This window comes from Cyrtonyx montezumae, unplaced genomic scaffold (genome assembly GCF_038088225.1).
Source record: "Cyrtonyx montezumae isolate F1298 unplaced genomic scaffold, pur_monq_1.0 scaffold_3, whole genome shotgun sequence".
NCBI classification, from domain to species: domain Eukaryota; kingdom Metazoa; phylum Chordata; class Aves; order Galliformes; family Odontophoridae; genus Cyrtonyx; species Cyrtonyx montezumae.
In genome coordinates this window covers 21,615,916-21,640,098 of record NW_027072034.1, presented here as the reverse complement: position 1 = coordinate 21,640,098, position 24,183 = coordinate 21,615,916, and the positions used below count along the sequence as shown (strand labels likewise).

Here is a 24,183-nt window from a genome sequence, read left to right as displayed (position 1 = left end):
ACACTTTGGTTTCTGCCTCAGCCAGGACAATGCAACAAGCAGCCTTACAGTCTGGTGTCCTGCCACGTCTTCCTGAAGATAGAGGAAATTCCTTCATGTAAAATAACTGTGAAGAAACAACAGTTGTATAATATATTATATATGTGCAGTGTTATGAATAAACTTTGGTTTTGACAGTGGCAGTAGGAGTATGTAAAAATTATTTCTAATGCTAAAAGCGAGCATTGCCTTACAAGTCTTTGAAATATTTTTACTTTTTATGCTTTTATAAGATTTCTGTATAGATGTTATGCATTTTGTTTTACTGAAAAAGTATCTTAGAGACACTGAAACTGGAAGGGAAAGTAATGCACGGCCTTCATGACCTCGGAATGCAAGAGGAAATCCTGAGTAAGTTTATGAGATTGCACGTACATCCAGCAGATAGCAGCTATGCACTAGATATTCGTCATTCTTCAATAATAGTGAGTATTGAAAGAATTATTTACTTAAATGCTATTTATTTGTTAACCCTGTGGGTGAGAAGTCTTGTTTTTTTGGGGTTTTGTTTTGAAATACTGTGCATAAAAGCATGTTTGAGGGTGGAATCTCTTCAGTGTATTTTAGGATTAGTTTTCTGTTATGTGTACCTTATTAAAATTGTGAGGTGCAGGATATTTAAAAGAAAAGAAGACGGGATCAAAGAGTAGTTGGAAATCATAGCAAGTTGCTTCAAAGTCACATTCTACTGTCTTTCTATGTAGTTACAGAAGACTACAAAAAAAAAAGATACAGACTTTACAAACAGGATAATTGAACTGTGGAGAACGTAGACATCTTGCTCGCAGTTGTCCAGTGTCCAACTTCTCAAAGTTTATCAAAGTTCTTAGTTTTCAAAACAAAGGTTATATGCAAATGAAAAGGCACTAAAATACTAGTTTTCTTCACCTGAGAGAAGCCTCTATCTCTGTTTGCCAATTATAGTTTGCACAGAAAACAGTATAAGAGCAGTATGTAATAATAATGATGTGAAAGTGAAAGGAAAAAGGAAAACTGTCTTTTTAGTAACACATAAAAATGACTGTAATTGGCAATATATTAATTACTTAGTTATTTTGATATGTAGTGAATACTCAGCAGGTGATAAATATTGTATGTTTTTCAGTATGGTTATGTTCTGTTACACAAACATTATGAAATAATGTTTGTATTTGCATTTTGATACAGAGTACAAAGATATTTTTTCTCTTCCATTCATAATTAGTTTTATAACATACCACAACTAAAAAAAAAACCTGTTACTGAAAATAAAGGATCTATTAAGCTATTTTCTGTTACTGATTTAAAAAAAAAGAGGCTAAGTTATTTTATTTTTCCGGATTTTCTGTGTATTTCAGTACAGCATTATTTATACATGTATATTTTATCCAGTAGGTAATATGTGTTTTTTAAATGGTTGGCTGTTTTGTTTTAGTGGATTAATAACTTAGAAAAAGACCGCAGCTACATTACATGGCCTGCAAGCTATCAGGAACTGCTAAAACCCACGTTTCCTGGAGTTATACCACAAATCAGACGTAATTTATATAATCTGGTAAGTTTGGAGAACTTCTTTTTTTGCACAGTATGTATTTCCACATGCACAGGTAACTGTTGGAATTTCATGTTTTCATTGTGGGCCTGCTGACCTGTGGAGTCAGTCATATGTGATTGTGAACCTGATTTCTAGAAGTGTTGTTTCTTTTATCTACTGAGTGTAGCAGATTTTTGGTAATATATTTTTATGGTTGGACTAGATGATCTTAGGTCCTTTCCAACCTAATGTATCTATGAATCTATGAGTTTCCATCAGAATTAATATTATTTATTACATTCTACAAAAAGAGTTTCTTGATAACCTGGACTTCTTTTTTAATCACAGTGTAAGCATATGAACATTGGTACATTTTGTGTACATGAGGCCATGGGTAACAGCCAAAGGATAATAATGGTCAAAGACAGAGGCAGTATCCAGTACTACATCTTCAAATTGAATTCTTAAAAATATGTAAGCGTAAAGAGTCATAAGTGAAGGCCCTAAAACTGGAGTTTAAAAGCCTGTTTACTGTAGCAGTTGTGCATTCTTTGTCATAAAGTGATGACAATTTTAGAATTGTTTGAGTTGGAAGGACCCTTAAAGGAAATCTGGTCCAGCTCCCCTGCAATGAACAAGGACACCTACAGCTTGATTTTTTTCTTCTGCATGAGTCATTCTTTATGACTTAGTTAAGTAAGCATCTATTGCAGATTTAATTTAAAATAATTACGAGAGGAGTTTGTGTGAAGCTCAGTGTATGAAAAGAAAACCAGAATACAAATAATATGATTAAAAAATACATCTGTAATGAAGCATAAGCTGTTTATAATATATATTGCCTATGTATTCAGAGATACATACTAGTATGGATGTATGTAACAGTGATATTACAGAAATATACAACCTACCATTTAACTATAATCTCAGGGGAAGGGAGCGTTCCAATTTTTTAAAATTATTCTACTGCATTTTAGCTACTTTAACAAAATTAGACTTGAATACAAAACTGGATAAATAACATACCAATGTGGTGATTAAGTATGCATAACTATAATCTATCCATGCAGACAAATCTCAGTTTTAGATTCAGTGTGTGCCTAAAAGATTATTTCATACTTCAAGCTTTAACAAGTGAAACAGTGAATACAAGTCTATGTGAGACAGGAGAGAAGAATTTCTTCCTGTGCTCCTTTTTTTAATTCAAGTTTTATGTCAACATATTGTGTTTACTTATTTTACTTCAGTTTTAATGATGGAAGAATTAGTTGCGGGTAGTAATAGGAAAATTAGCAGTTGAGCCTTTTAATTAAGTGTAATTAAAAAATACAAAACATTGACTTAGTACTTCCTCCAAATTCTTTAATTTGGAAGTTTTCTTCTTTTTTATCCTTAGTGTTTTCTTACAGTGAGTATTAAAGAAATTGAAAATATTTGGAATCATTGAAAATAGTTACACAGCTCTGAAATAAGCATAAAGGAAAAAATTTTTGTCTGTAATGTCTTTTCTTTTACTAGGTACTTTTTGTTGATCCTGTCCAAGAAGATACACATGATTACATGAAACTGGTGGAATTATTCTATCATCATAATGTACCACTTCGGTAAGAGAAACCTGAAAGTACTGAAGGAAACTCTTAAAAGAAAGCTGCTTTCCTTTCTTCATCTTCTCTTCTCCTGGGCAAAGACATGATTTCTAAGGAAGTCCAATTCCACAACATTCTAATGAGCCATTATTTTTTTTTTACTTGTGTTAAGCCTGCTGAAGTATTAAGAATTCTTAAGCAAATAAGTTGCAAGAGATTATTTACCTGTCTGTGTGGAAGATGTACTGCCAACAACTGATAAAAAGCTATGTTCTCAAATATTCCTACTGGACACCCATTTGAATTTGCATTCTAAGCAAAATAAATATCCTATCAGAAAGCAGATAAGTAGTAAAAACACAATGTGAGGGTATTTTTTTGTTTTAGTTCTTTGAATTATGTTTGCTTTATGTAATGTTGTTTTTATAACAATATCTAAAGACCAAACAAAGATTGACCTCAGCTAGTTTTGAATTTCTAGAAATTATTCATCCAAGTCTGAACAAGGAATCACCTAAGAGAAGGAGGTGCTTTCCAGCTGTTCTGATTTATGAGAAAATGAATTGTTCTTTGAAACATCTGTTTTCTCAGGTTATTAAGAAAGGGTGCCCAAACTAGGTCTGAGATTCAGCAAGATGAACTACATGTTAAGTATTTAAAATCCAGTGAAATAACTTCTGTTTTCCTAGTAAGTTACAGGATCTAAAATTAGTTGTCTGTACATCTCTGGCACTATCTGATTCAGTCCTTGAGGAAAATGTATCGCAGAATATGATTTGCCTTTCCTGAACTAAACAGCATAAGAGCAGCCAAATAGGGTCACATTAAAGGAAAGTTCAGATCAGTCTGTCTGCAGCAGGCCAAAAGGAGCTGCCTAAGAACCAGTTAAGTGGGTATTTTGCCTGAATATTCTCACAGCCTTCATACATTTGGAGATCAAATAATTTCAGACCTAGATACAGTTTCTGATTGTTCAGCAGCTGTCAGTGCATAAACTTTTCTGTTTCCTACTCAAATTCACATGCTAGAATGCGTATAAATTTATTTTTTTTAATGTGTGATCCTTTTGTTTCTTTATAGAATTGGATTTGTTTTCATTTTAAATACAGAAGAAGAAATTGATGGAAATGAAGATGCTGGAGTAGCTCTTTGGAGAACTTTTAATTATGTTGCAGAGGAATCTGACATCTTTCAAGCCACTACCTGCATAATTAATGTTAGTTTATTTTATAAGAAATCTGTTTTTTTAAGCTGGATACTTGTCTGTATAGTTAGGATTTTGCTGCCCTGTGTCAACGTGATATGTTTGCATTTACGTTACACGGAAACAAATTACTAAATAGTGTATAACATTAATTTACTACATAATTATTTGAAAAAATATTTTCTTTCTCTGGAAACCAACATTCATGTCATTTTAGCTATCTGTAGGCTTCCTTCAAGAACATAAAGAAGTAGACATATGTCTTACATAAGTGGAAAAATAGAAAAATGATTTGGCAAGTCATTATGGAAATGTGAAAAAATGATTGTGTTACTTTTGGTAATGTCGTGTACCTTCCTGTCTGTTCTGCATCTCTTGAAGAAACATTTCCAGCCTGCTCTGGTGGTTTTATGTGGTTTTGGAAAACCTTCGTTATTCCACAGTGTAGAAGGTGCAAGAGAGTAAGATGAGTCAGTCCTTCCTGGTCATGCTTAGGCTGCTTTTGAGTGTCAAAACCATGGAAATACTGCAGACTTTCAGTTCATCAAACAAATCTAGTTTTCTGTGTGAAAAGATGTAGATTCATGTAGATAGTAAAATTTCAGAGACAATGGAGGTGACTGTAGGGAAATAAAGTGAGCAGTCTATGTGAAGACTCTTCAAGCAAAATGAAAACAGAGAATATGCTATTAATATATTTTTTCTACACTTTTTCTTCTGTTCACTGCCTAGAAATTAATGTTAACGGGACTTTATAAACATGAGGGAAATGAACTTTTACATGAGTAGATAGTGATAAGGCAAGGGGGAATGGCTTTAAACTAAAGGAAGGGAGATTCAGATTAGAAGTCAGGGGGAAGTTATTTACTGAGAGAGCGGGGAGGTGATGCCTGTTTCATCAGAGAGGTTGTGGATGCCCTGTCCCTGGAGGTGTTTATGGCCAGGTTGAATGGGGCACCCTGGTCAAGCTGATGGAGTACTCGGTCCAGCAGCAAGCAGCCCTGCCTGTGACAAGAGGGTTGGAACCTAATGAACCTTGAGGTTCCTTCCAACCCAAGCCATTCCATGATTCTAATGTCAGAAACAAACTCGGAAAGCTAAAGATAAAAAGTATTGAAGCAACTAGGAGTACCTGTGAGTGTTAGAATCTGAAACCCAATCATGACTGCTATCCATGACCAGATAAAACAAATATTGCTTTACAGAGCATCTTATAAAAAACAGGACAATTTTCTACTTCATACTTCATTTTCTATTTCACATAATTTCATAATATAAAAAGGAGATGATAAATATAGGCTGAAAAAAATAAGCATCAGTAAAATAAAGCCTCAGAGATACTCGGATCTGTAGTGAGGAATGCAATATATTGATCTCATTTGAAAACAAATGAGAATTGTTTCTTCATTCAGATTTCTTGTGTGCGTTTGATGGGAGTAATCAAATCTCATGCTATGAAATAAATAGTAAGGTAAGGAAAAAATGTCAGTGTAGGTAAAAACTATTGATAACCTATTCAGGCTTGAATTCATTCCATATAGATTCAGGTAACCAATGATGGTTATGTAGACTAGATTAAGAATTCAGATTCCTTCTCTCATCAATGAAGAGAAATAACATTTCACATTTATTCACACATAGGTATATTTTCTTTGCCTCATCAAATTTAAACTAACGGTATAAAAGTAGACTAATCAGAACAGTACTCTTAATGAAAAATTGTGTGTATATGTGATGGTGGTAATTACTAAAGGAGTATAAAGATTTCAGTATAGCAACTAAAGCAATATAGTACTACACCAATATATAAATTCCTATAGCACTGTGAAAAAATGAGATTTATTTTATTTTTATTTACTTATATGGATTTTATTATTACAGAAATTATTTTTTTTCTGTTATAATTTTTACAGATGTACCATGAAGTGAAAGATGGAGATGTTCTAACAGTTAATCATGTGAAAAATATTCTTAGAAGGAAATACCCCCGTGCTGATGTTCAGAGTATACTAGGTGTCGATTCTGAATATGATGAAGGGAGGAAGGTATGTTGAGAGCTAAATGGTGAGAAATATCGCATTATACAGTTAAGTCACTAAGTTTGCTAAGCTGAAAGGCTACTGAATATTAAAGGAAGTAAATATGGTAGCTTTGAGTTAAATGTTTCTTCAGTTGCCGATCAGTTACTGGTGGAAATGCTGAAAGGGTTTCTGTGTTACTGCTCTCACTGTTAAAATTTACTACTGCTAACTGCTTTCAGGAGCAGATTTTTTTTTTCTGATAAGCATGTCTCCCACTCTCAAGAAATCGTTTACCTGTGTGTTCTGAGTGAGGAGCTGAAGCTCATCTTATCAGCAAATCATTGGTTCCTTTAGTTGTGCATTCCAGTTACTTTCCTTTGGGAAGGACAGCTCTGTATTTCATTTAAAGACTATAGAGAATATGTTTTACCTATAGTTGTTGACAATTTTCTGCTAAAATATCTGTAAATACTGTTTTCCTTCACATGCCTTCAACCCCACCATCTGTAAAATATTGTGTTTCTGACATATCGTCCACTTCATCTATTTGCTTTTTTTTTTTTTAAAGAGCATATGTTATGTGCCTTCAAAAAAGGTACATCTGTGTAGCCAAAAAAAAGATGCTGTTTGCTTTGTTCAGGTTGTTCCTTACTAGGTTGCATAACGCTTTCTATATAGAAGGATGATTTGCATCTGCCCTAGAAGGAGCTGACTATGCACTGAATACAAACTTCCCATAGAGGGTATTAAAGGCAGAAAAAAGAGCCTGAGCCCCCTCTACAGCAGGGACTATGAGACTGCAGTGAAGATCTGAGAAGAGACAGTGGGATGATAGGAAGATGGACACAGTGCATAGAGTTTGTGGCCATCCATAACAGGCAGAGGGGGTTACTTCCATACCTTTTTTTATTTGTATATGTCTCACTGAGTTTGAGAGTGCTTGCCTTTCAAATAAAGCATGGCTTCTAAATGTGAAAACCTTGTTAGGGTTTTTGGGGTGCTGCCTTTGGAGAAGGGCTTTGATACAGCCATAGTTTGAGGTGGATCAACATAGGCTTTTTCTCAGAAGTTATTGGTTAAGAATACTAAGCAAAACAAAATAATATTTCTCAGCAAGATGATAAAAGCAGCAGTTTTTAAAGCCATACACAGGTCATTCAAATATTTTGTCATTCTGTTTCAGAATTGAGTGCAGCATGTCATGTTTGGAAAACAAACATTTCCTGTTCTGTTCCTGCTACTCATGAAAATCTGTGACAACAAATAGTACCTGGAGATCTGAATTTGTTGTTCCTTGATACTAGTTTCTTTTTGTTGTTTTTTTTGTTTGTTTGTTTTGTTTTGTTTTTTGCTACAGTAATCCACAGTCCATTTAATCCTGTGATATTTCTGATATATTCAGGCAGGGGCAACCTTTTATAAAAAGACCGGCCTGGGTCCGTTACCTCAAGCACTGTTTAATGGTGTGCCCTTCAACAGAGAAGAGATGAATGCTGCAGAGTTAGAGACTGTTATTCTTCAGAGAATTATTGATGCCAGTGGGTTCTTCCAGAGGGCAGTGTTCATGGTATGTTTAAAACTTCTGAATGAATGCAAGGTGGATTACATGGCAATTTGAGTCATGTTTGTAGACCATTTTTTGTACAGTGAGATGGTTTAAAATTAATGTTATGAAAACTGAAGTTCCATTTTTATATAAATTTATGATCATGATTTTGAAACAGTGTATTTAGATCATACAGATTTAAGGAACAACTAAGCTTATTCAAATCTCATGAAATTTTTCTACAAGAAGCTGAGAGTATATTGTAGTTCTTTGGAAAACATGCATCTGATATTTTAAATTTCTATCTGTGTGATACACATTATTAACTGGAAGTTGTCTATAACTTTTATAGGAGCTTTAAACTCTGTTGAAAGATTATATAAATGTGTGGTGATCTTCATTTGTCTTGAAACTGTAAGAGTTCTGATTTCTGTATTTTTTTTTCCCTTTTACTACAGGGTTTATTAAATGATCATATAAATGCAATAGATTTTCTTATGGATCAGTACAATGTCGTTTCTCATATAAACCCCAGTATTCTTGGTGCAGAAAGAAGATACCTGCATTTCAGATCTACATCTGGTAACTACTTTTCTCAGCTTAACTGTTTATTATTATTTTCTTTTTTTAAGTCTAATATGTGTTTTACATTTTGCAGTTCCATTTGATGTGCAGGACTTCTCTACTTTCTCTTTTTTGGACTCACAGGACAAAAGTGCTGTAATTTCAGACAGCATGAAGTATTTAACAAAAAAGGGTATGTTAATTTTGTTTGAGTATATGTGCTGTATGTATATGTTGTGTATAGGTATTACAAACTGATGAAATCTGCAAGTGAAATATCCCAAGTAAATAAGTGTCCAAAAGTTGCCAAGTAAATACAGAATTATCCCAATATGGATTACAGAATGGCTTGGGTTGTAAGAGACCTTAAAGATCATCTAATTAATCCCCCTGCCTTGGACAGGGTTGCAACCCACTAGACCAGGCTGCTCAGTGCCCTATCCAGCTTCCAGGGATGCCCCAACCATAGCTTTTCTGGACAGCCTGTTCTCCAGTGCCTCACCACACTCTCAGTAATAAATTTCCACCAAACGTCTAACCTCTTTTAGTCTACAGCTGTTATCACTGATCCTATCACTATCAGACCATGCAAAAAAACTTGTACTCCATCTTCTTTATATATAGGCCCCTTAAGTTCTGATAGGTCACAGTGAGACAGGTCACAGTGAGGTCTCCCTGTAACCGTTCTCTTCTCCAGTCTGAACAAGCCCAGCTCCCTCAGTCTGTCTTTATAGGAGAGGTGGCTCCAGGCCCTCTCGATCATCTTTGAGACCCTTCCCTCTGGACCCATTCCAAAAGATCCACATTGTTTTTTTCTGCTGTGGGCCCAGAGCTGAATGCAGTACTCCAGATGGGGCCTCATGAGGGCAGAACTGAGGAGAACAGTTGGCTTCCACACAAGACAAATCCCCCAAAGGATCTGTCATCACTAGGCCTGGAAGAATCTGTTCCATAAAATGTTCTGCCGAAACCCGGGATTGAACCAGGGACCTTTAGATCTTCAGTCTAACGCTCTCCCAACTGAGCTATTTCGGCTTATAGGTTGATGTCCCAACTATCTCATTCTAGGATCCAAATTGTATCCTAATACCGTAAATGATAACTTGGTAGTTGTTTCAGATTTGGTAGTTTAGAAATCAGATACATGTAATAAAGTCATTTTAAAAGACCTGCTGCTGAAGCATAGGAACTGGAAAAGTTCCAGGAGTCAGAACAACTGCTCAGATTTGTGCACACCCCATGCACATACGTGCACACACATGCCCACTTCTCAGTTGCTGGAGAATTTTCCCATCTATTTATCGGAAGAAATTTAGCCACTCACTACTTAAGTGAGTGGTTCTTTTTTGTTTTGCAGATTTGAAGTTTAACTATTTTTGAAAAACTTTCATAGCTTCTTAAGTAGACTCAGTTTTTGTACCTACATGGATTTACTTGAGGACGTTTAGGGGAGTGCATTTAGTTTTCAAGCTACTCTTTGTTACAGTGTTATAATATGAAGGCTGTGAGTTCTTCGTAATATGCCGATTATGTGTTTCTGCAGTTTAACAATGATTGATTTTATTTATTATTTCCTAGCATTCATTATCTCGCTGTTATTTTTCATCTAGTTAGATTGTTAGATTTTTATATTTAAAGATTTGTGTTTGTAGGAAAGGAAAAGAAATATATTCTAAGGGATTATCACTTATTCATTTTATCTTGCTAAAACCCATGGGTTTTTGTACAGTTAAAATATTGTGATGGAATGTATTGCATGTATTTGCAAGTACTTTCCCTCTGAGTTACGTTAACATCTTGTAATAGACAGTTAACTACTGCTGATTTACATTATTCTATCAAGGGACAGAATATTCCTCTTAGCAAAGTGCTATTCTCCCAGTAATTATTTACATGGTATTAACACAGTTTTTACTTGCTCCACTGTCAGAAATATATTCATCGTTTCTTTAGAATAAATTTATTTGACTCTATTTGATTCTCCATCTACAGGCAGAAGGATGTATGAGTTGGCTATAAATGATGACTGGCTTTCAATCTCCAGGCTCATTTCAACAATTTAGATCTCATGTAAATCCCATAAACTATAAGCTGGAGGCTGCATTTCCAATCTTTCTTGCCACTGTGTTTTTTCAGACTTGAACAGATCTTAACCACAGTTTCTTCCTAGAATCTCACTAGAATCTTGTAAAATTCCATTCTCGTATCTACTTATACCCTTTGGGGAACATACAGTAAACCTGAGCTGACTCTCCTTCCTAGAGATAATTTTGTAAATGTTCTTTATGAATCATTGCTCTTCAGTGAAAAATAAAGAACAGGCACTTATTGACCAGGAAAAAGGAAAATTTTCTGGATGTACACCTATGTTATAGTTTAATGTCTTCAGGCTGTATTTGATATATTCCCATTTGTGCCCAGAAGCTGTAATTTTACCCTCCTTTTGAAGGACTCTTTTGTTGAAGGACTCTCCCTTTGCTGTTGGGGAATGTGAATGGCCAAACTCGTGCTTTCTTATAACTACTTAATTATTTTCATGTCTGACTATAGGATGAAACTCTTTCACGTGTTTATGTGAAACCTCTGGGAAAATGGGTCTTGTTACATGGATCTAGTTTATGACTTAGAGCCATTGTACTTCTGCGTATAAGAAAATATCAACTCTTAGCAACTGTCTCATATTGACAGAATCACAGAGTATCCCAGCTTGGAAGGGACCCTCATGGATGATCAAGTCCACATCCTAGTCCCACACAAGAGTGGGGAACACACCCAAAGTTCAAACCCTGTGTCTTGAGAGTGTTTTCCAAATGCTGCTTAAACTCTGGTATTAATGTAATAAAGTACCTCTTAAGAACTTTATCTGATTTGCTACATCAGATGCTGATGTAGCAAAAACTAGTCTTAGAGTTGAAGATAGAAGTCAAATACACACAAACTACAAAATCTTGAATAAATTCATTGTTTATTATTCATGAGAAGATTCTCCAGAATGCAAAGCAGGATAATCTTTAATTTTCAGATGAGGATGCATTATATGCCGTTACTGTCTGGATTGTTGCTGATTTTGATAAGCCATCTGGGAGACAACTGCTTTCTAATGCCTTGAAACACCTGGTGAGTTTCCAGCTCATATATCTTAATATTATTTTGAAAAGGACTGATGTATTTTAACTTAATTTGAAAAAACTAGTGATGTCTTGGCTGGAAGAGACTTCTCCAGCATCTCAGTGTACATACTGCATTGTGGGGGGGAAGGCCAGGTGCAGCAACACCCAGTTGAGGAGGTGGGTAACTTGCCTTCAGTGGTTTGCTGTGCACCTAGTAATGTAGCGTAGTGCCCAGCTTGTCTTCCTGCCAGTGAGAGAGAGCACCCTTCTCTGCTTAAAGAACCCTTTTAGCAAGGGCTGAATTTTTTCATTTTGCAGTTTCATTACATTGCCAACTACCAATTCATCCTTCAGTGTTGTATTCTTTATTACAATGGAGTCTGTTTCCCTGTTCTTCAGTTAGTGACGCTGTTTGGTCCTATCTAGGGTCATTAGTCTCTCATACTAAGATTTAAGTGTCATCAATTATTTTAGCAAGAGCAAGAGATTCCTGCTGATTAAGGGCAAGGTGATAAGTGGATAAATTATCTTGTACCTATTTTGTGCTCAGTTTGATATTTTTTTGGAAAAAAATAAATTAAAAAGCACATCTACAATACCAATCCTGAAGTCTGTAAATGAACATTTGTTTATTTGTTCTCTGCTGAATGCTTGAAGGTAATTGTTCTACCAGAAAAAAATCTTCTACTTAAAATGTGTTATGGAGTAGGTAAATCCTTATTAATAGCATTTTTTCTGGTAGTTGAAGTTCTCAATTAGGTGCCCCCATATATTTTCTAAAGACAAATTGCTCCAAAAATTTAAATACTAATGGGCATTTCACAGTTACAGTAAATATGCATGCATTTAGTAACAGCAGATGGAACTGTAAAACTGTGCATTATTCTGTTTTTCATTGCAGAAAACAAGCAGTCATATACGAATTGGGATTTTGAACAACCCTTCATCAAAAATAAAGGAAGATAACACAGTCATTGCAAGAGGAATTTTGACAGCTTTTCTAACACAAAGCAACAAAAGCTTAAGAAGTTTCCTAAATAAACTCACTAAGGAAGAGACAGCAAAATCCCTTGCTGCTGGAACTAAAATTGTTAAAATCCTCCTCCCAGTAAGTGCAAACTGAAGTGGAATACTTTCTTTTTCATTTCAAATGTTTTTTCTTGTAAAGGTATGCAGTTTACATTGTAAAATGTAAGTGTTAAGCCTCAGTTTTGGGGCCAGCATTTCTCTAAGGTAAAGAAAGAAAATATGAGAGTACTGAAAAATATGGAAGCAATACTGGATTACTGAGACTAAAGTAGTTTATTTTTCATCACTATTTCAAAGCTTGCTCTTCATTAAAGTTTGTTTTAGTGTTACCAAGAATTAAGGGTTCAGAACTAGCTATTTTTACCTTGCTGTTGCAGTCAAGTGTAACATGTGCAGACTGAAACAGCTGAGGTTAATGAGGATGGTATATGTTGGTCAACACTTCTTGGTGCATTTATATGAAAAAGGCTTTTTTTAAGTATGTCGACAGTAAGACTAGGGAAAACATGGGTCTCCTGCTAAATGAGGTGGGTGCTCTGATAACGGGGGATGCAGAGCAGATGGAGATACTGAACGCCTTCTTTGCTTCTGTCTTCATTGTGGGAACTCCCCCTCAGGACTCCTGGACTGCGGGGTTAAGTGAGAGGGTCTGGGGAATGGAAGGCTCCCCGTTGGTGAGGCAGGAGATGGTCCAAGAGCATCTAGGTAGCATCAGTGTACATAAATCCATGGTCCCTGATGGGATGCATCCCTGTGGGCTGAGGGAGTTGTCAGAGGTGATTGCTGAACTGCTCCCTGTCATCTTTGAGAGATTCTGGAGAGTGGAAGAGGTGCTTGGTGATTGGAGGATACCAATGTTACTCCTGTCTTCAAAAAGGGCAAGAAGGAGGATCCGGGGAACTACAGGCCAGTCAGCCTCACCTCTGCCCCTGGAAAGGTGATGAAATAGTTTGTTCTGGGTGCTGTCTCCAGGCAGCTGGAGGAAAAGAGTTATCAGGGGTAGTCAGCAAGGGTTCACCAGGGGGAGGTCGTACTCAACCAACCTGGTGGCCTTCTATGATGCCATTACTGGCTGGGTGGATGAGGAGAGAGCAGTAGATGTAGTCTACCTTGATTTCAACAAGGCATTTAACACTGTCTCCCATAGCATCCTTGTAACAATTTGAGGAGGTGTGGAATAGATGAGTGAGCAGTGAGATGGCTTGAGAACTGGCTGACTGTCAGAGCTGGGAGGGTTGTGATTGGTGGTGCAGTCCAGTTGGAGGCCTGTACTTAGCTTATTATTTGAATGAGTCTGCTCGTTTCTATCGAGAAACTGTGCATTAATGCAGTTTAATATAGCAGGATAATTTTGGGAGATGATGTGCAGTGTCCTTGTAATCACAGCACAGTTCCAGCATTTTTTTTCCACCTTGGTTTGTTATTTGTGTTACTGGATGTTTTTGGCTGCCCCCAGACATGTTTAAGCTTTATCAAATGAGCATGTTAAAGTAGTTGTTAGTTTTTAGAGTAATGCTCTTTATACTTTTTACCTGAAGATGAGAATACAGTTCAAGAGTTAATAAAGAGTGTTATTTTTCATGCAGCTGTGTGCTGGATCTTAGAAATAGTGTTTAACTTGGGCTCAGCTTTCCTCTCATGGTTTTTAACAGTTGCCCAAGGGTAAAATCTGCACACAAACCAGTTGGGAGACTGTGGCTCTGTGCCAGTAAAATATGCTTACAGTGAAGCTGAGGTGGTTCTTTGGTTTTGATTTTCAATTGCCACATAACTTGAAGATTTCTTTGCTTATTTCAGCTGTTAAGTAATTTAGTTTTGCTGAATCATTTCACAGTCCTGTACTTCACTTTTGCTTTAGGGAATGAATGATGATGCTTTTGAGAAGAAGTACAACACTTTAGGATTGGATATAATTAAAACTCACCAGATGTTCTGTCAGGAGGTTCTTAAGCTGCTTCCTGGGCAAATGGCTGTTGTGAGCAATGGCAGGGTAAGAAAAAAATTGTCATCTCTCAGATTTTTTTTTTTGTGGTTTATTTTGTGGTTTATTTATGTTTCCAACTAAAGAAAATGCATGGTGTTAATATCACACTTTTTCAGCCTGATGTTATGAATATTTGCCTTGTTTTATTTCTTATTTGCATTCTTCCCGAATTATTAGTTTCATCCCATTGATGGTACTGTGTACTTATGTCATTCCCACACCTATTTTAAGGAAACCTGATTAAATAAATGACAAAATTCTCCAAGTAGGTTTGATGTGTTACTGATGATGCATAGAAATAAATATTGATCCTTATGTTACTTGTATTTCACACAATTGGTTTAGGAAAAAATTATGATCAAAATAAAGTTACATCGACTAGAGTAGTATTTTCAAACTCTTCTGTTTTGGGAAAGAGAAAAGTTGTTTGTAAGCATTACATTGTTCTATAGTCTTAATGTTCAAATAAAAGCATAATACTTTTGGTTTTCAAATTTTTAGTATGTGTATTCTGTAATCAATAGCCCTTACTGCAGTTTGGCTATAGATTATGATTGAAAATACAATATTGGCTTCAATAGTTTTTGCTAGTGGCAGTCAATATCCTGCAGTAAGAATATAATTTTGTATAAATCGCTCTTTAAGTTAGGGCTTTTCTATTTATTACTCTACCATTAGGGAAAAAAAACGATACGCTGGTATCTCATTACTGGGAACTTTAATTTGTGTGCTTATCTACTCTTGTACATCCTAAATGGATTGAGATATCACTTGAAATACCATTAATGAAACCAATGAAAGTATTTTTGTTGCTGAAGTGCAAAAGAATTATATTGACTTTTCTGTGTTAATAAAAAAAGCCATGAAATAAATATGCAGTGTTAGTTTATAAAAAAAGGCTTACTGATTTCCTTGCCTAAAAATGCTGAACTAATGTCTTATTTTAAATGTTGAGGAAATACTTTGCTTGCAAATACTCAGATAAATTTGATAATATATATTAGTCTATCTGGAATTGTGTCACTTTAAAAAGCACTTCAGAAGAATACTTGTTAAATAGACATGGGATATCCTTCATTTGTATCCTTGCTATCACATCACTGAGATTGTGGGGTTTTTTCGTTTGTCTTTTTTGCACTTCAAGGCACTTTCTTTTACTTTACACACCAAAAAAAGCCCTACTGATTCTGTTCCTAGTCTCCAGTATCTTGCATTCTTTGCACTTTGCTCTTATATTCCTTTTTAGCCATTCTTTGAGAAGTTTTGGGAAGTTAAAACTGTGTTCACAGAGTTAAACAACTGAAGAGTGTGTTAGGAAGACAGTTGTTTGAATTTCAGTCAAAACAATGAACATCACGAAGCCTTCTCTTAAACTCAGATTTATGATTTCTGAATAGTGTACTCCTTTACATAGGAGGACACATTTTGTGTCATGAGAAATATCATGGATGTCTTCTTTGTGACTGATAATTAGCTGCAATTACATAACTGTAAAAACCTAATTCTGTATAGCTACTATACAGTCTAGGACTATGTAGATAATAATAATATTGATGTATATAGGGCTGTGGGAAGTTGCACATTGAATATTTTGTGTTCAATTAAAATGTTAATATATTTTTGCTTAAAGAAAAAAAAACAGTATTAGGAGATCCTGTGCTTAGTAGCATCATTTTTTCTTCAAGATACTGGGTCCTTTAGATGAAAATGAATTCCAGACAGAAGACTTCAATTTGTTAGAAAGAATAACATACAGTACCTCAGCAGAGAAGATTAAAGCAGTTGTCAAAGAGATGGGAGTCAATACTAAAAGGTAAAATTATTTTGGATTTTGAAGGTTTATTGTCCAAATGTACAATAAAGTGCTTTGTTTATTGGTATTAACAAATGTATAATCCTTCTGCATGTGGAATATGAACAAATATTCAAAATTCAAATATATACCAGTAGTACTTTTCATAGTATATACTTGTTTATATACTGTGTCTGCAATTAGTCAAAGTGTTTGCTGTATTATATTTATATTTATGTCCACTTAGCATCCAAATACTTTCATGGAGACAATTTTAATGGTCCTTCATTTCCTTTTTATCATTTTCCTTCTAAACCTTTTCCTGTAGACAAGTCCTACTACTTTTTGGTCACTTAAAGATAATTATAATGAATAATAAAAAGTTTGATAAAATCCAGTTAACCTTAAAAAGATAGAAGTATATTAATATTGATATCTGAAGAAAGAAAGTGCATTGTCTTTGGAAATCGTTAGAAAAGGATCCTGTAGAGGTATGGACAGTGCCTTGCTAGGCACTATTCACACATCTGTTGGTTGATCCAAGTACAAAGTTGACTTTTGCCAGCTTCTAATCTAAACATTGATTTGTGTTCAAAGAAGAAAGAAAAATCACATTATTTTTACATGATGACTGTGGAGAAATATGTATTGCATTATTGTGTCTGAATGTCATTTTTGCCACTTAGAAGCACTGGCACCACTAAGAAAATAAGTACCACAAAAAAACTAAATCAAGAAGAGGTAGAATTATCAAGGAGATAAGTAGTGAAGGGCAAAACATTTGATCAGTTGTGATTAAATGTTCGGTGATGCTGTAATAGAACTACTGAGATTTCTACAGAAATTTGAGTAAGAAATGCAAAAAAAAATTCAAAAGATCTGGCGAAGTAAACTGGAAATTGTCTTCAATTATGTCTGTTCCTCAATGTTGTCATAGAGAAAATAAAATAAAATAAAATAAGGAATAAAGAGCTGTTGGTATCAGTAGATTATACTACGGAACTTGTGGACCTGGATGTCAATTCTGCTAATTGTATCTTGCTTCATTTTAATAAGCCTTACGTGGGCTGACATGCACTGAAATCCACATGTTTTACTCCTTTTCTGATGAAAATCTTTGCAAACTGTGTGTACCTTATTTATGTACCTTATTTAATACAGTGGCAGTGATTTGATTATGAAAATAGATGCGCTACTGTCGTCTTTGCCCAAAACAGAGATGAGACAAGATGCTAAATTACTTAGAGAACAGCACAGGTGAGTTCTGTCTGTCATGATAGTGCACTTCAGGTATTTCCTTATTAAAATTAGAATGTACTGATGATTGCGTTACACCTTTAGAAACTTGAAATAAGCGTGTCTGTATTAAAAATGACTGATTGTGTGGCTATATGAACAAGCTGTTCATCTGTCCTAGCGTCATACATTTTTAGCTGTGTTTTACTAGATAAGTTAGCAATACCTAATGGTTTTCCAGCCTTAACCTGTATCGAAGGGTGCTTAAAATCTGTGTGAATAGAAGCGCTGATCTGGAGTTAGAAAGATTAGAGTGCATACTTTGCATTTACCAGGATGTTAGAATTAACTTCACAGATCAGAAGACAATAAGCACCCACTATTCTTCATTTATGTGGAAAGTTCCAGTACAGTCTATTCAGTTTGTTCTGATTACCATTGGTGTGGCTAATAAGTACGTGCTTATGCTTACATAAAAATGTGTGGATTAGCAGTGTCACTCTTATTTCCTGTTCTTAGCTTGACCCAAGAAGTCAATTCACTTATTTGTTATTTTTTTTAACAGTGTAGTAAAAATTGAACCTCAAGAGAATGAACCATTCTATGATGTTATTGCTATTGTTGATCCATTGACAAGAGAGGCACAGAAGATGGCTCATTTATTGATTGTAAGATGGTGGTCATTTCTTTTACTTTGCAGTTTAATTTGTACTTCGTACTTTCACGTACAGTGTAGTGAAGTGGCAAGCAGAATTTAGATATTTTCAAGTATCTGTTAGGTAATTTAAATTCATACTGAAAGGTCAGGAATGTTCTAGTTATCCTTGTACTTTATTTGTAATTAAAATTCCAATATCCCATGAACCAGTCCCCTTAAGAAGTGAGTCCATAAATGTTCTTTACAGTGAATAGAAGGAGGAAATAATCTGTGTTACATAGAGGGAAAGGTTCTCCCATTTCAAATTCTTAAGAGACATATACTTTTTGCCATTAAACCAAATCACCTTAGTTTTCCAAGGTACCTAAATGAGGTGGTCTAAATCTGACCTGTAATGTCATCATAAGAAGATTAGACTATAAACCTTTCAGCTCTGGGAAGAGTATTTCTCAGTTGATTAATGCTACCAGGTATATTTAAAACTCTTCCATTGTGTGTAGCTATTGATCATACAAAGAAAGACTGTCCTAAAAACATATCTCCTAAAATGATTTTCTTCTTTCTTTAGCTGCAGAATATCACTCTACCTCAGTTCCTTTATAGTTTTCCATAAAAATGTAAATTTGTCTTCACTTTATAGTCCGTTAGAGTTCTGAAGACTATAACTTAATTTTTGCTGTGTCCTATTTTATCTTTTTTTTCGGTGCAATAATTGAGAAGGTTTCATAAATTCTTAGATTACTTTTTCGCTCCCATTTTCATACCTTATTGTGCATTTTGTATAGAATGTAGAGACTTAAGAGTCACTCTCCATACTTAATAATGAAGCAAACTACAACATTTTAAAATTTTGTGAAAATTCTGATGTTACAATACTTCTGTTTGTTTCAAGACTCCTGAAATACTAGCTTTTCTCTAGAATCAGATCTTTCATTTCATCATTCTCAGTTAAAATGTTGATACTACCAAATTAAAATGTTTTGGTTTGTAATTGACTGGAAACTCTTTCCATTCAGGCAGAAGTTTGTTGTATGGTAAGTTGCTTGAAGGTCCTCATAACCTGAATCAAAAGCCTCCATTTCTCATATTCTCAGCAGGTTCCCTAATGAGCAGGATCTCCCTTAATGCTTGTCTAAGCAGATGACCTCATGGTGTACCAAGCTTTGCAGCTATTATAGTTGCTACTTGGTTCATAGGAGCTGTTGTCTTATTGAGGAAGCCAACCTGTCAGAGAGTATAATACAATTCTATTGAGGCTAAACAAATCAGAAAAAATTTAATCAAGATGTTTGTTTGTTTCTTTTACTGTGTTACTATTCAGTGAATTATATCTTAAGAACTGCTGTTTGTCCCCTCCAAAGAGAGACAGGTAGAATTTCCCATACAAACAGTGTTTTGCCTTTTTCAAAAAGTTTAATCGTACATTTCAGCATCAAATATTTCCAGACAGTCACAGCAGACTTTTTTAAATACCAGACTTAGCTTTACCAGGGTCAGACTGCATCAGTTCTGAGCAGAATACATGGAAGAGTTAACTGGCTCTAATTTATGAAAGTGGTCTCAAAGACGGGGAAAAAAGTAGCAATTTTTTCTTCTAAAAATGAATACAAAATGGTTCGTTTTTGTCAAGGTTCACCAAAAGCATCTGGAAAAATAGATGTGGTGCCACTGAACTGTCCCGTAGCCTAACTACTTGGCTTCAGCAGTATGAACTGTTAGGATCCTACTACTCTTTTTGTCTTCCAGTAATTATAGTTGCTGAAGAAGACAACGTCAGTAAAGTGAGGGGAAAAAAATCCACTTTTTTCTTTTTTTCCAATCAGTTATCTTTTACCTTCTTCCTTTCCTCATTTGTCTCAGAATTAAGGAGAAGTCTCTGAAGGGAGCCCCTTTGATAATCTGATCTGATTTCCTGTTATCACACAGGGTCAAAGGACTTTCTTATAATCAGTTAGCATTTGAAGTGTAAATCATTTTTTCAATCTAATCCCAATTTAAATAATGAAATCATTACTTTGCCAAGTGATGAAGTTACAGATCCTAGTCCTTACTGAGTTTTTCCAGTGGTTAGTAAACCTGACTGTTAAACTCGGAACTGCAGACTGTAATTTAGCTCCATGCTTTATGTATTCATCTTCTGATCATTTCATCAGTCCTACTGAAGATTATGCTTTAAGAATTTTTTTTTTGTATAGATGCTTCATATTAAGGTAAAGTTCATACACTGTTGCAAGTGATCAGTTGAGTAATTGTGGCTTAGTGAGTTAATGCTTCTCAGATGAGTTATGGTAATAACTGGTTGTAAGCATTTGGCAAAGTGACTTCACGCACTAAATAAAACTTGGGCTTAAATCGTTTTTGAGACGTGTAAACTGAAATAACTTGGCCATTTGTTACAATAAGAAATATTCCCTGGAAAGAAATTCCTAGGCTCCTCTTTGCAGTTACTTAATTTAGATAAACAGACTGAACTCTTTCAATACCTTGCCATAAAAAAGGATTTCCGATTTTCCCTTGTTCACTGTCTGCACAAAAATTTTCCTCAGTACTTGCTACTTTATTTCTTAACATTCTGTATTTATATATTTAAAAGTACACATTAAGACAATATTTATAATAAATCTTAAACCTTATTTTACTCTGAAATTGTTCCTCAAGTGCTGTTTAGGGTCTCTTCTCTTGTTTCTTCTGTTCTCACCCTTATGCTGTTTCTTGGGCTTTAGTTTTTGCTCAGTAGTTTTTCAGTGACGGTATTCAGGTGACACAAAGGATGAGGATGACAAACTGTGAGCAGTGTTTGGTCTATGTAAAATTGTATCGCTGTAGTAAAGTATGCATAGCTATGGGCTGAACTAAAGAAAGAAAAATATTACTTTTAATAAAAGAGAGATTTAAGGAAGCCATTGTCTAGCTTTGTTCCCAATTTACTTACCATTATAGTAATGTTAGCCTTAGTGGTATCAGTATTTTAACTTAGCTTTAATATCTTATTTACTTTTCTAATAATATCCATAAAGGCAGACACAACTGCTTTATACTTTCAAATAAGCACTTTAATCAGAAATACGTAAATGAAGGTATCTGTGAAAGGTTTTTAAAAGCACTTAAACAAAAGTAAATTCTATGTTAATTTTAGACAAAATAGGTTGTTCACAGAAATAAGAACGAAATCTTGCTCTGTTCTCATAGCCCCTATATAACAGCATCCAGAAAATCAGTAATGAACAGATGAATAAACTAGAAAAGTAGAAAAGCTTTAAATAAGTTGAATGTTTTGAAGTTGCTGGAATAGTTTAAACGCACAATTTATCAATTGCTGGCTATATTAAAATAGTTTTCAGAAATTCACTATATTGTAGAATTTCCTAAAAAGAGCACTTTCAGTATAGCTCCAAAAAATCAATATTGCTGAAAATACGCCAGGAGTTGGACTCGATGATCCTTGTGGATCCCTTCCAACTTGGGGTGTTCCGTGAGTCTATGACTCCAAATTACTAATTTGACTGTCAAGAATATTGTGTGCTAAATCACTCACTTTTAGAAATACTCAAATCTTTATTTGGAATTAATGACAACATTCCTTAATATGCAGATATATTTAGAACTTTACAATTTTTGAGATTTCTACTGAAGTTTCAGAAGCAAGGATATGCTGTAATGGTAATTTTGGATGATTTAGTACCTGATTTTACACAGATTATTTTTTTTCTGTAGGTACTGAAAGACATTGTCAATGTGAAACTCAGGTTGTTTTTGAGCTGCAGATCTAAGCTGTCAGAAGTGCCACTGAAGAGGTGAGTAGTTTATAGCTTTTCTTACAAGACTGTGATCTCAGTTGGTTTGCTAAAAAAAATAGTAATAATAATAATAATAAGCACCTTACAAGAACATATTCCATTAGAAAAGGAAACGGTGGTTAAGTTTGTGGTTTCTTTTGTTGCTTTAGTTGTCTAGAAAAAAAAAATCAACGTTGTATTACAGAGGAGTGATCTAGGCCGTCAAATATACCTCTCAGAAGCAGTTCCTATAGGAATCAGTGGAGACTCCTGCATACCTGTAGAAACTCACAGAACAGGATTGTCTGCCTAACTTGAATTCAATCCACTGACTGGATAATGAATTCTTCAAATTCAGTACTCTTGATTTAATAATGAAATTCATCTGAATAAGTGTATGGTTCATATTTGAGATATCGTTTTTAAGTCATTTAGAATACTGAAAGCTGTAAATTGAATTTTCTCTTAACTGGCTATAAAGACCACTAATTCTGTTTAGAGCTCACTAATTCAATTGCAGACATTTACACTGAAGTGAACTTTCTGGAGAGGATTCCTTTCCCTCTAAGAGCCATGTTTGAACAATGCTATTCATTTATCAGAAATTTTACCTGTAATGGTGTTATGGGAGGGCACTGATGATGGTGCCTGCCCTTTAGCTGGTAGCCTAGAGAATTAATTGGTTGCCCATGAAACAGAAGGCCTTAGTTTCTAGTTTGAGAAAAAATGGTCTCACGCCTCTTGCATCGCAAGAAAGCAACTACATCATCAGTCTTCTGAGTGTCTTATCTGAATGTTGTCACGATCAGCTATAAAGCTAGTCACGCTATCCTGGTTTTCATACTTGGGAAAGTGAGAGGAAGGGGTGTTCTGGAACCTGCCCTGAGGATGGATCATATTTTTCTTATAGCAATACAGAATGCGTCCATATACACCTTAGTCCAAGTACTATGTGGGAAAATTGCTTTCTTCTTGGTTACATGCCTTCTACTTCTTTACCTTTCAGAGGTTTGTTTGTTTGTTTTACCATATGAAGTACTAATTGCTTGCTACTCTCACTCCCTCCGTCTTCAGTGCTCTTCTTCCTCAGTTCTGATCATCTCGTTTTCTTGGATATTTGTAGAGGAAGGAAATAACTGTTATTCTATTGTTCCAAGAAAGTCCTCCCTGGAGAGTACAAGTAAGAGTTGAAAAGGAACACAGAGACCTTTCTTTCCTTCTGCTCTCTGCTCCTAGTGTCTGAAACTGCTGGTATATGTTGCCTGTACTATAATGTATTTTAAAAGAATTTTGTGCTTGCAATTCAGACTTCATACTTGAGTAAACATGGTTGAACACTTCTTTTTCAACAGCTTCTATCGTTTTGTTCTGGAACCAGAAATAATGTATGGGATCAACAAACACCTTCCTTCTGAACCTGTGGCAAAATTCCTAGAATTGCCAGAATCACCCCTTTTGACTTTAAACATGATCACTCCTGAAAGTTGGTTGGTTGAAGCAGTGAACAGTTCCTGTGATCTTGATAACATTCATTTGCAGGATGTAAGTAAGAGTTTGTAAACATTACAGAATTTGTACCAGACTTTCCACCTCGAGAAAAGAAAATCTCATGTGATTTTTCTGTTTTCCAGAAAAGCTTTCTGTGGTAGTTGATAATTTGGTCAATATTACACTTTTTTGTCTTTTTTTTTTTTTTTGCCACATTTAAACAAAAACCCCACAAAAACAGGTACTTAAAGACAGTGATTAATTTAAAAAAAAAAATAGCAGAATACAAGTAAAATTTGTCTGTCTGTCCTGCTGTGTTGAGCTTTGTTTGCAGAAGTATTCTTTTTTTGAGATAAAAATATACCATTTAAACATTTCTATTTGCTAGTTTTATATTTCTCTTCACTTTTTTTATACATCTCTAGGAGTAATAGAATTATCACGTCTATATCTTCAAATAAGTTTAACTACATTGGTGTTTATTAATATAGGTTAAAATATATATTTAAACATATTTTATTCTTTTTTAGTTCAGATTTTATTAAATTACATTGTTAATCCTCACTTTCAAAATAACTAAATTTGTTTTGTTCATAATTCTTATGTAAAATGTTGAAGGTGTTTGATCCACTAAAGC

The 24,183-nt window shown here is 34.8% G+C and overlaps 1 protein-coding gene and 1 non-coding gene across 2 annotated transcripts in view; one reads left to right on the top strand and one right to left on the bottom strand.

The window, feature by feature from the left end:
• Positions 1–24,183, top strand: part of UGGT2 (UDP-glucose glycoprotein glucosyltransferase 2) — a 71,549-nt gene that overhangs the window by 27,144 nt on the left and 20,222 nt on the right. The window contains exons 12-27 of the mRNA XM_065740803.1: positions 314–464; positions 1,454–1,573; positions 3,071–3,156; positions 4,219–4,354; positions 6,256–6,387; positions 7,766–7,930; positions 8,368–8,491; positions 8,568–8,666; positions 11,496–11,590; positions 12,485–12,691; positions 14,471–14,602; positions 16,282–16,409; positions 17,550–17,645; positions 18,190–18,292; positions 21,997–22,076; positions 23,411–23,600. Coding sequence (XP_065596875.1) covers positions 314–464; positions 1,454–1,573; positions 3,071–3,156; positions 4,219–4,354; positions 6,256–6,387; positions 7,766–7,930; positions 8,368–8,491; positions 8,568–8,666; positions 11,496–11,590; positions 12,485–12,691; positions 14,471–14,602; positions 16,282–16,409; positions 17,550–17,645; positions 18,190–18,292; positions 21,997–22,076; positions 23,411–23,600 — 2,044 coding nt within the window. The remainder of the gene's footprint in view (positions 1–313; positions 465–1,453; positions 1,574–3,070; positions 3,157–4,218; positions 4,355–6,255; positions 6,388–7,765; positions 7,931–8,367; positions 8,492–8,567; positions 8,667–11,495; positions 11,591–12,484; positions 12,692–14,470; positions 14,603–16,281; positions 16,410–17,549; positions 17,646–18,189; positions 18,293–21,996; positions 22,077–23,410; positions 23,601–24,183) is intronic.
• On the bottom strand, positions 9,436–9,508 carry TRNAF-GAA (transfer RNA phenylalanine (anticodon GAA)). Its single transcript has one exon. It is a non-coding gene; the product is annotated as a tRNA-Phe (tRNA).